Source organism: Saimiri boliviensis, chromosome X (assembly GCF_048565385.1).
Source record: "Saimiri boliviensis isolate mSaiBol1 chromosome X, mSaiBol1.pri, whole genome shotgun sequence".
Lineage (NCBI taxonomy): Eukaryota > Metazoa > Chordata > Mammalia > Primates > Cebidae > Saimiri > Saimiri boliviensis.
In genome coordinates, this window is record NC_133470.1 from 64,479,643 (window position 1) to 64,491,679 (window position 12,037).

The 12,037-nt window shown below is 34.9% G+C and overlaps 1 protein-coding gene across 1 annotated transcript in view; it reads right to left on the minus strand.

Annotated features, from left to right (window-relative positions):
- ZDHHC15 (zDHHC palmitoyltransferase 15) overlaps nt 1–12,037 on the minus strand; it is a 177,129-nt gene that overhangs the window by 99,199 nt on the left and 65,893 nt on the right. The window contains exons 5-7 of the mRNA XM_003936858.3: nt 4,777–4,846; nt 3,263–3,295; nt 2,396–2,516 (exon numbers count right to left, since the gene is read on the minus strand). Coding sequence (XP_003936907.1) covers nt 2,396–2,516; nt 3,263–3,295; nt 4,777–4,846 — 224 coding nt within the window. The remainder of the gene's footprint in view (nt 1–2,395; nt 2,517–3,262; nt 3,296–4,776; nt 4,847–12,037) is intronic.

A 12,037-nucleotide genomic window follows, 5' to 3' on the forward strand; every position in this document is an offset into this window, starting at 1 on the left:
ACTTTTTTGCATAAGGCAAAGGTCAATCTCTTATCAAAGTAGCTATTGTTTAATATTGAGAAGAGAGAAATAATCAGATGGTTTTCTGAATTCTTTATTCCTATGGAGTTAGGGCTTCTCTAAAGCAGAGCCATAATGGGCAGTAGGACATGGTACAGTGTGTAAGATCACTGGGCTTAGGGTCAGATTTAGGTCAAAGTCCTAACTTTGAAATTTACAAGCTGGGCAATCATAGACAAGTCACTTTACTATAAGTCTCAGTTTTTATCATCTTTGAATGACACTAATAATTAATGCTTTGCCTACTTCACAGGGTTGTGGTAAGGATAAAATGAGATAAGGAGTATGAAAGTGCTTTAAAAACTGTAAAGTACTATACAGATGAAGTTTGCTATTGTTAGGAGCACAGCTTGTTTCCTTGATACACGGATTTCAAAATACATGGCAGTGTTTACTTTTTATTTTAAGGGGAGATTCCATTTAAACTGAGAAAGCCATCCCTAAACTACACTGAAGTGTTACCTGGCTAAAGATTTGGCAAAGGAGCATTTCTCTGAACTGTCAATGCCCTTTTCATTTTAGGACAAGCCAGGACAGATTTTCTTGCCTCTCATCTGTCAGGCATGAGGTAGTCTATTGTGGGAAAAAAAAGAGGGACTAGGTTCACTCTTGGTATTACTTGTGAATACTGGCACATTTCTGAAGATTAATTCATATCCAAATATTATCTTTTCAAAATGAAAAAAGCATATAATACCTGGCTGACATTGTGATATTTGATTATTGGCTAAGTGGGCTAAAGGCAAAATATGTGAAATGCATTATTCTTTATTTTGTTACGAGGGTAAAAGGTGGTTCCTAAACAGTAGCCTACTGTGTTAAGCACCAAAAATGGTCTGTAGTGAAGACCAAGGCTGACACTTTCCCTGCTGATTGGACAGAGCAGATTTTCTTCACATTCAGGTTAGTAGCTCAGTATGTGGATTTTATAATAATCATGTGCTGTTGAACAGGACAAAGGAAGAGATGATGAAGCATTTTATATTTGTAGAAAATTTATGAAAAAGTTTTATTTCTGCATAAACTTTTGTGTCCCTGAGTTAGTGATTATTACATCTATTATATAATTCCTTATTCTTAAAGTTATTAAATATCTGAACTAATTAAGCCAGTTGAAGGGGAAATGGAAAGCACACATCACTACAATTTTCTACACTATCTTTTCTATATTACTAGGGATCAGTGCATTAATTAATAATTTAAATATTCTTGGCTATTTAGGTTCCTATTTCCTTCATTTTCTTTTTACTTCAGTTTATTATAATCTATATTCTAGTCACTGAATTCATGTTCTTTCTCTACAGCTTTATGTCTCCATTTGAGGTGAGATATTCCTGTTATACAGGCTTTTGTGCAATTCCTAAGTAACTAGTAGCTCTGTCAACATCTGTCTTTTGATATTCAGGTTCACTTTGGACAGCCTTTATCATGGATGTCTTAGTAACTGTACTGGAGCTGTGGGGAAGAGATATCTCTGGGGGTCTACTAGTATGAAATTTAGAAAGAACATTTTTCACTATACTTCTGCCAGGCCTTGTACCCATATGTAAATTTTAAAAAATCTGCTTTAAGTTTGTTTTTCTTTTTAGGAAGTAGTTGGATATGATTAATATCTTCAAGTAGATGAAAAGATTTTTTTAAGATTTCATTATAATTATTAGAATCACATTTTGAAAGGTAAAGCACTTTCAACGTCTGTTTCATTTGATCTTAGCAATGAGCCAGTGAAGCAGGTAACAGATCCAGTATCAGATCTCAGTTTTTCTAATTGCTAACCTAGTGTTTGTCACATAAAGTTAAAAAACAAAACAAAACAGAAAAACCCTCCCCATTTTATATTTTGTTCATATGTGAAGATAAGTCAATATATCTTTCTGTCCAGTAGGAATTCTGTAACTCTCCTTTGAATAGGGAATTAGGAAGTATTTTCTAACAAGAGGGGAGTGGTCTGTTAGCCTTTTTCTTAGGAAACTAGTGATTTAAAATTAAAATTACTTTCAACATTTTTCAAATCTGTAACTGGTAAAAAGTGGATCTTTAAAACTCAACTGGAGAAATACATTGCAAAGAATCAGTAGGAGTCAAGAGATTAGGTTCCTCAAGGCCTTAGCAAGATTCGCACGTGTGACAGAAACTTAACTAGAATCTTTAAATAACAGCTTCCTAAATCTCAGAGTATTCGATATAGAAAACCTGTTTTTAGTGCCCTATATTCTGGTTACTTCAACAGTATAAGCTATTTAAAAACGTAAAAAGATAGGGGGTGAACAATGTCACAAATTGGAGTGGGTGTGTGTTTGTTCTGGGGGGACCCTTCAGGATATTTTTAACTTACTCTCCAGTATTTGATGAAATAGCTGAAGACTGTTGTAGCAATGTACAGGCAGTAGAGAACAGAGTAAGCTAAGAATTGAAGGAAGAATTTGTAGTTGGAAAATCCAATGCAGTTATTAACCCTAAAAAAAAGAAAAACTAATTTGAAATCCACAACTCTTGATTGAGAGTATACTGATACATAAATGAACTAAGCAATTGAATCATGCTAGTTCTGCTGCTTCATTATGTGTCTTGTAAAAGCCCAATAGAGTTAGAAGTCCCTTAATAAGAACAGACTGGATAAAACAAGTTCATGTCTCACTTACTGCTTCTTTCATTTACAGACACGGTAACACCTGGCCTACCTAATAGCTCTGGACTCGTTCCTGACACATCCAAGCAAACCTGATCCTGGTTGCTAAAAATTTATTACAGTTTTAGCACCTACACTTGGTACAGTTGTGGCATGTTCTTTTTGTAGTTAGGTGATTTCAGACTGGCTCTCTGAGTCTGATACACAAAATTTGGAAAATTGCTGAATTTAACATTCTAGAATATTTCAAACATCAAGGCATCTAGAAACAGAACTGAATTGTGAAATGTCAAAAGGATAAATATTTGTGCTTTATTTAGTTACAGGCTCAATTGCTAAAGTTAGTGAATAGGAGACCATTAGCTTTGTAACTCCAGACATTCATTACTATGCCTTTGGTTTTATATTTATTCTTGCTTTAAAATGTTACCCCTTCCCTTTTCCCTACAGAAATATAAAACCCAGTGAATTATGGTGGTAGAAACAGGCATGTGGCAACTATGCTTAGAAAAGTGCATATAATTAAGCAACTTTGATCCTTTTATCAGAGAGAAATGAATCAAACAGACATACCAGGGGCAGTGATGATCCATTTTTAACACACACCTACAAAAAGGACAAAATACAATGTGATAAGTGAGGCTATGGAAATGAAGCAACACCTCATAATTAAACTCAAAGTTTCACCAGTATTTTTACATGGTTCCAGTACACCCATTCTCAGATTTCCACTACAGTAACTCCAAAACTATGGCCCTCAGTTGTCCCTAGGATGAGGCAATCACAACAACACTTTATGGGATCATGTCAGCAGCAAGTTACATGCCTATAAGTCCAACCTTTCAAAGGGATTGAGAACTTCAGATTACTAATACAGAGAAAAGGTCCAAGATGTCTCCTATCATTATGTTCAATACTTAGTTTAATAAAAATACAGAAGAAAACATAAGAAAAAACATAGCCTCTATCTGAATCAAAGGTAAGAGAACTATGAGTGGAATAAGCACTCAAGAGGAAAGGCATGAAGATTACATGTATCAACATAAAAATGGGGTTTACAAAGCTGGAACAATTTGGGCAACACAATAAATAAAGTGGTATTGAGTTATACCACAAAATATAAAATGAATATTCATGCTTTCATACTGATATAAAAATGATTGAATAAATAAATGAAGAGATGAAATAAATGTCCCAAGCAAAATAACTTGAAATAATTTGTGTAGCTACTCCACTTTCAAGGATGGAGGGAATAACTTCCCATTCCTTTAATGCTGGCTGTGCATAGTGGCTTCCTTTCGGAGTACAGTACAGAAAGAAAGAATAAGTTTACAGTGGTGAAACTTGACAAATGACCTCAGCCAGATGATCATAATTAACATTTCGGTGATAAGTCATGTTTATAGGTACCCTTAATATGATGTAATGAGAAGGACACCTTACTCTATGATCTTTCTCCCCAAATCATATTACCCCAGTCTAACAATGACGAGGAAAACATCCAACAAATCTCAATCAAGGGGCACTCTACAAACTACTTGACCATTAAACCTAAAAACTGTCAAGGTTATCAAAAACAAGTAAAGTCTGAGAAACCGCCACAGCTAAGAGAAGCTAAGGAGACAAGACATGACTATTAAATGCAATGTGATATCCTGGATGAGATACTGGAACACATAAAGGACATTATGGAAAAACTGAGGAAATTTAAATGTAGACTTCAATTAAAAATAATGTGTCAGCATTAGTTCATTAACCGCAACAAATGTACCATACAAATATAAGATGTTAACAATAAGGGAAACTGGGTATGAGACTTATAAGAACTATCTTTACAATAAACCTGTAAGTCTAAAACTGTTCTCAAATAAAATGTTTATATTAAAAATGTGGTCTTACTTCTTGTACTTATCTTTAGAGTAGCTTGAATCATCATCACCCGTGTGAGGGGTTTTGGCATATACTCATTATGATTAAAAGGAAATGCTCTTATCTAGGTATGGTTACATGCTAGGATCAGTTATTTTGTTGTCTAGGCAACCATCAGTAGCTAAGCTCAGCTCAGGGGAAATATGGCCATCACTTACATGGCACAGACAGAGCAATGGTGGCAGCGGTCTGGCTTGATCAGATGGCACCGGTCACAGAATCGTACAGCTATAAAAAAAAAATAAGGTGGTTAGCACTTGTTAGAACTCAATATAAGACCTTATATCTTATTAGCTTATCTGGATGACTTGTTATGCACTGATTTTAGATAGTCAAACTCATCTCAAGCTGCCAAGCAAAAGGCAGATTACATAAGAGAATTGGAGTATATATTTTTTCCTTGTTGGATCCAATTTTGAAAGCACTTTTGGGGGCTGAAAGGAATAGGGAAAGTTTCATATCTGGATATCTGAGATAAGATTTTTCATTATAAAACAAACTATACTATCAACTGCTTGTGGAATCTTGAAAAATCATTTTGCCTCTATTTACCCCCCCCATTTCTGATCTGAAAATAAGGTTTCATAATATATCTCCTGTCTCCAGAGATTGAATTTTATAAGGTGGATAACATTCCTAAAACATACAGTGGTTTCTAGAATAATAATTTGGAGAACAGAAGAGACATTCTAGAACAATTAGTTCAATTGACCTCTTTACTAAAGGAAGTAAAGATCTGGGTCTTATCAAGTGATTTACCCATGGTCACACAACAAGTTGCTGGCAGGGCTGTGATCTGTACAGTTTTTATGACTTCTTATTTTAGGATTCTTTTAACTCTAAGTCTGATATTAAAAAAAAAAAAATCATTCATCTTCCCTTCCTCCTTCTTTCCTTCCTTTCTCTTAGATGAAAAGTTTTTTTACTTTCCCCTCTAATTTTCTCCAGATTCATTGATAGAGTATGACTTGTTTAATGTGATTATTTATTTTTTCTTTTTCTTAAGATGGGGTTTCACCATGATGGCCAGGCTGGTCTTGAACTCCTGACCTCAGGTGATCCACCCATCTCAGCCTCCCAAAGTGTTAGGATTATAGGCGTGAGCCACAGCATCCAGCCCTTAATGTGATTATTAAGTATAAAAACTAAACTGATGAATAATTTGAACTAGTATAATAATTTCATCTAAAGTATACATTAAGCCCATATAACTGATTTAACACAGTAGACAGTTAATTCAGCAGAGATTTGTGTTCACTTCTACCAATGGAAGTATGTAAGTGACTAAAGTTGTGGGAATAATTGAGTCAAAGGGGAAGGGAGAAGAACATGCATATCTGGGTCCTTTTACATATTTTAAAATATATTGTCAATGCCCCTATCCTAGTTTAAGCCACATTGTCTCTTAGGTAGTTGAGTGCGATAGCTGTGTAATTTATCACTCTGCTTTCACATTTGCCCCTCACGAGACCTACTACACAGAGTAGCTGGGTGATCTCTCAAAATCTACATGAGGTCTGGTGTAGTGACTAACGTCTACAATCACAGCACTTTGAGAGACTGAGGTGTGAGGATAGCTTGAGACTGGGAGTTTGAAACCAGCCTGGGCAACATAGTGAGACCCTGTCTCTACAAAAAGTAAAAATAAATTAGCCAGGCATGGTGGTGTGCACCTGTGGCCTCAGCTACTTGAGAGTCCGAGTGGAAGGACTGCTAGAGCCCAGGAGTTCGAGGCTGCAGTGGGCCATCAATGAACCACTGTATTCCAGTCTGGGCGATAGAGCAAGATCCTGTTTTAAAAATACAAAATAAAAACAAAATGTAAATCAGATCATATCACTCTCCACTTGAAACTCTCAATGGATTTCCAGCACCCACAGAATAAAATCCAAGCTCCTTACCATGGCCTGTATGATCTAGTCTCTGCCTGACTCTTCAAATGTATCTTGCAAAACTCTCCTCATACTATGTTCCAGTGAAACTGGCTGCCTATCTGCTCTTGTAATCAAGATTGCTCCTGTTTCAGGGCTTTATGTGCTTGCAGTTCCTTTTGCCTGGGATAATCATCCCTCTGTTCATTTTGGTGTGATGGTTAATTTTGTTTTTTTGTTTTTTTTTGTTTTTTTAATTTCAATAGGTTTTTGGGGAACAGGTGGTATTTGGTTACATGGATAAGTTGTTTCGTGGTGATTTCTGAGATTTTGGTGCACTCACCACCTGAGCAGTGTACACTGTACCCAATGTGTAGTCTGTTATCCTTTGTGACACCCTACCTTTCCCCTGAGTCTCCAGAGTCCATTATATCATTCTTAGGCTTTTGCATCTTCATAGCTTAGCTCTCACTCATAAGTGAAAACATATGATGTTAGCTTTTCCACTCCTGAGTTACTTTACATAGAATAATGGTCTCCAACTCCATCTGGGTTACTGAGAATGTCATTATTTTGTTACCTTTTTATGGCCAAGTAGTATTCCATGGTATATGTATATATGTGTGTGTGTGTGTGTGTGTGTGTGTGTGTGTGTGTGTGTGTGTGTGTCTGTGTGTATTTTACATTTTTTTATCCATTAAATTGATGGACATTTGTTCTGGTTCCATATTTTTGTAATTGCAAACTGTGTTGTGATGAACATGCCTGTGCAAGTGTCTTTTTCATATAGTGACTTCTTTTCCTCTTGGTAAGTACCCAGGAGTGTGATTGATGGATCAAATGGTAGATCTACTTTTAGTTCTTTAAGGAATCTTTATACTGTTTTCCATAGTGGTTGTACTAGTTTATATTCCCACCAGGGGTGTAAAAGTGTTCCCTTTTCGTCACATCCGAACCAACGTTTATTATGCTTTGATTTTTAAATTATGGCCATTCTTGCAGGAATAAAGTGGTATTGCATTGTCGTTTTGACTTGCATTTCCCTGAAAATTAGTGATGTTGAGCATTTTTTCACATTTGTTGGCCATTTATATATCTTCTTTTGATAACTGTTTATTGAGGTCCTTAACCCACTTTTTGATGGGATTGTTTGCTTTTTTTTTCTTGCTGATTTGTTTGGGTTCCTTGTAGATTCTGGATATTAGTCCTTTGTCACATACATAGTTTGTGAATATTTTTTCTCAGTCTTTGGGTTGTTTACTCTGCTGATTATTTTTTTTTCATATGCAGAAGCTTTTTAGTTTAATTAAGTCTCATCTATTTATTTTTGTTTGTGTTGCATTTGCCTTTAGGTTCTGGGTCATGAACTCTTTGCATAAGTCAATATCTAGCAAAATGTTTCCAATGTTATCTTCTAAAATGTGTATGATTTCAGGTCGTCTTTGATCCAACTTGAGTTCAGTTGATTTTTGTATACAGTGAGAAATGAGGATATAGTTTCATTCTTCTACCTGTGGCTTGCCAATTATCCCAGCACCATTTGTTGAATAGGGTGCCCTTTCCTCACTTTATGTTCTTGTTTGCTTTGTCAAAAATCAGTTAGCTGTAAGTATTTGGGCTTATTTCTGGATTTGCTATTCTGTCCCATTGGTCTATGTGCCTATTTTTATACCTGTACCATGCTGCTTTGGTGACAATAGCCTTGTAGTATAATTTGAAGTCAGATAATGTAATGCTTCCAGATTTGTTCTTTTTGCTTACTCTTGCTTTGGGTAATGTGGGCTCTTTTTTGGTTTCAAATGAATTTCTGAATTGGTTTTTCAAGTTCTGTCAAAATGATGATGGTATTTTGATGGGAATTGCATTGAAATTGTAGACTGCTTTCAACAGGATGGCCATTTTCACAATATTGATTCTGCCCATTCATGGGCATGGGATGTGTTTCCATTAGTTTGTCATCTATGATTTCTTTCAGCAGTGTTTTGTAGTTTTCCTTGTAGAGTTCTTTCACGTTCTTGGTTAGGTATATTTCTAAGTGTTTTTTTTTTTATTTTTATTTTTTATTTTTCCACTATAGTAAAAGTGGTGGAGTTCTTGATTTGATTCTCAGCTTGGTTGTTGTTGGTGTATAGCAGTGCTACTCATTTGTATACATTAATTTTGTAACCTGTAACATGACTCAATTCATTGATAAAATCTAGGAGATTTTTGGAAGAGTTTTTAGGGTTTTCTAGGCATACTATCACATTATCAGCAAACAGCAACAGTTTGAGTTCCTCTTTACTCATTTGGATGCCCTTTATTTCTTTCTCTTTTCTGATCACTCTGGCTAGGACTTCGAGTACTGTGTTCAATAGAATTGGTGAAAGTGGGCATCTTTGATTTGTTCTCAGGAGCAATGCTTTCAACTTTTCCCTATTTGGTACAATTTTGCTGTGGGTTTGTCAATGATAACTTTTATTACCTTAGCATATGTCCCTTCTATGCTGATTTTGCTGAGGATTTTAATCATAAGGGGACACTGGATTTTCTCAAATGCTTTTTCTGCATCTATTGAGGTGATCAGGTGATTTTTGTTATTACTTGTATTTATGCGGTGTGTCACATTTATTGACTTGCCTATATTAAGTGAACCCTAAATCCATGGTATGAAATACACTTGCTGATGATGGATTATCTTTTTGATATGCTGTTGAATTTGGTTAGCTAGTATTTTGTTGAGGATTTTTTGCATCTATATTCATCAGGGATATTGGTCTGTGGTTTTCTTTTTTAGCAATGTTATTATTATTATTTTTTGGTATTAGGGTAATATTGGCTTCATAGGATAATATAGAAAGGATTCCCTCTTTCTCTATCTTTTGGAATAGTTTCAGTAGGAGTGGTACCAATTCTTCTTTGAATGTTTGATAGAATTCAGCTGTGAATCTGTCTGGTCCTGGACTTTTATTGTTGGCAATTTTGTATTACCATTTTAATCTTGCTTCTGGTTATTGGTCTGTTCAGAGTTCCCATTTCTTCCTGGTTTAATCTAGGAAGTTTGTATATTTCCAGGAATTTATCCATCTCCTCTAAGTTTTCTAGTTTGTGCCCATGAAGGTGTCCTTAGTAGCCTTAAATAATCTTTTGTATTTCTGTGTTATCAGTTGTAATATCCCCCTTTTTGTTTCAAATTGAGCTTATTTGGCTCTTCTCTCTTCTTCTTGTAGTTTATCTCACTAACTGACTATCAATTTTATCTTTTCAAAGAACAAGCTTTATGTTTCATTTATCTTGTATATTGCTTTTTTTTGTTTGTTTGTTCCAATTTCATTTAGTTCTTCTCTGATCTTTGTTATTTCTTTTCTTCTGTTGGGTTTAGGTTTGGTTTGTTTTTGTTTCTCTAGTTCCTTGAGGTGTAAGCTTAGATTGTCCATCTGTGCTCTTTCAGACTTTTTGATGTAGGAACTTAATGCTATGAACTTTCCTCTTAACACCACTTTTGCTGTATCCCAGAGACTTTGATAGGTTGTGTTATTATTATCATTCAGTTCAAAGAATTTCTAAAATTTCTATCTTGATTTCATTCTTGACTCAACAATAATTCATGAGTAGATTATTTAAATTATATGTATTTGCACGGTTTTGTGGGTTCCCATTAAAGTTTATTTCCAATTTTATTCCACTGTGGCCTGAGAAAGTATTTAAAATAATTTTCATTTTCTTACATTTACTGAGACTTGTTTTGTGGCCTATCATATGGTCTATCTTGAATAAGGCTCCATGTGCTGATGAATAGAATGTATATTCTGCAGTAGTTGCGTAGAATGCTCTGTAAATATCTGTTAAGTCTATTTGTTCTAGTGTATAGTTTAAGTCTATTATTTCTTTGTTGACTTTCTGTCTTGATGTCTTGTCTAGTGCTGTCAGTGGAGTATGAAGTTCCCCACTACTATTGTGTTGCCATCTATTTCATTTCTCAAGTTTAATAGTAATTGTTCTATTAATATGGGGGCTCCAGTATTAGGTACATATATATTTAGAATTGTGATATTTTCCTGTTGAACTATCCTTTTGTCATTATATAATGTTCCTCTTTGTCTTTTTAAACTGTTGTTGCTTTAAAGTCAGGTTTTTTTCTGATATAAGAATAGCTAACCCTGCATACTTCTGGTGTCCATTTGCATTTAATATTTTCTTTTATCCCTTTACCTTAAGTTTACATGAATCCTTATGTGTTAGGTGAGTCTCTTGAAGACTGCAGATACTTGGTTAGTAGACTTTTATTCATTCTTCCATTCTGTATCTTTTAAGTGAACCATTTAGGCTATTTGCATTCAACATTAGTATTGAGATGTGAGGTACTATTCTATTCATCATGCTAGTTGTTGTGTGAATGCCTTTTTCTTTTTATTGTGTTTTTGTGTTATAGGTCCTGTGAGATTTATGCTTTAAGAAAGTTCTTTGTTGCTGTATTTCAGGTTTTGTTTCAAGATATTGAGCTCCTTTTAATGTTTCTTGTAGCTCTGGCTTGATAGTGGCAAATTCTCTCAGGATTTGTTTGTCTGAAAAAGACTATCTTTCCTTAATTTCTGAAGTTTTCTTTCACTGGATACAAAATTCCTGGCTGGTAATTATTTTGTTTAAGGAGGCAAAAGATAGGACCCCAATTTCTTCTAGCTTGTAGGATTTCTGCTGACAAATCTGCTGTTAATCTGATAGCTCTTCCTTTGTAGGTTACCTGATGCTAAGATTATCTGCTTTGTCTTGACTTTAGATAACTTGATGACTGTGTGCATAGATGATGATCTTTTTTGCTATGAATTTCCTGGGTGTTCTTTGACTTTTTGGATTTGGATTTCTAGATCTATAGCAAGGCCAGAGACATTTTCCTCAATTTTTCCCCCAAATAAGTTTTCCAAAAATTGAGATTTATCTTCTTCCTCAGAATCAATTATTCTTAGGTTTCAGAATAACATAATCATTTAACATATTCCCACAACTTCTTGAAAGCTTTGTTCCGTTTTCTTGAATCTTTTTCCTTTGTCTTTGTCAGATTGGGTTAATTCAAAAGGCTTTTCTTTGAACTCTAATGTTCTTTCTTCTACTTCTTCAATTATATTGTTTTTACTTTCCAGTGTCTTTTGCATTTCTCTAAGTGTGCTTCATTTCCAGAAGTTGTAGACTTATTAAATTTATGCTGTCTATCTCTCTGGAGATATTTTCATCCATATCCTGTAATATTTTTTAAATTTCTTTAAGTTGTTTTTCACCTTTCTCTGGTCCCTCCTTGATCAGCTTAATAATCGACTTTCTACATTCTTTTTCTGGCAATTCATAGGTTTCTTCTTGGTTTGGATCCATTGCTTGTGACCTAGTGTGGTCTTTTAGGGATGTTAAAGAATCTTGCTTTATCATATTATGCGAATTGTTTCTCTCATTCTTTCTTATTTGGGTAGACTATGTCAGAGGAACATTCTGTGGTTCAAGGGTTGCTGTTCAGATTCTTTTCTCCCACTGAGTAATTCTGAGGTGGTGTTCTCCCCATTTTTCTAAGGCTGGGGCTTCC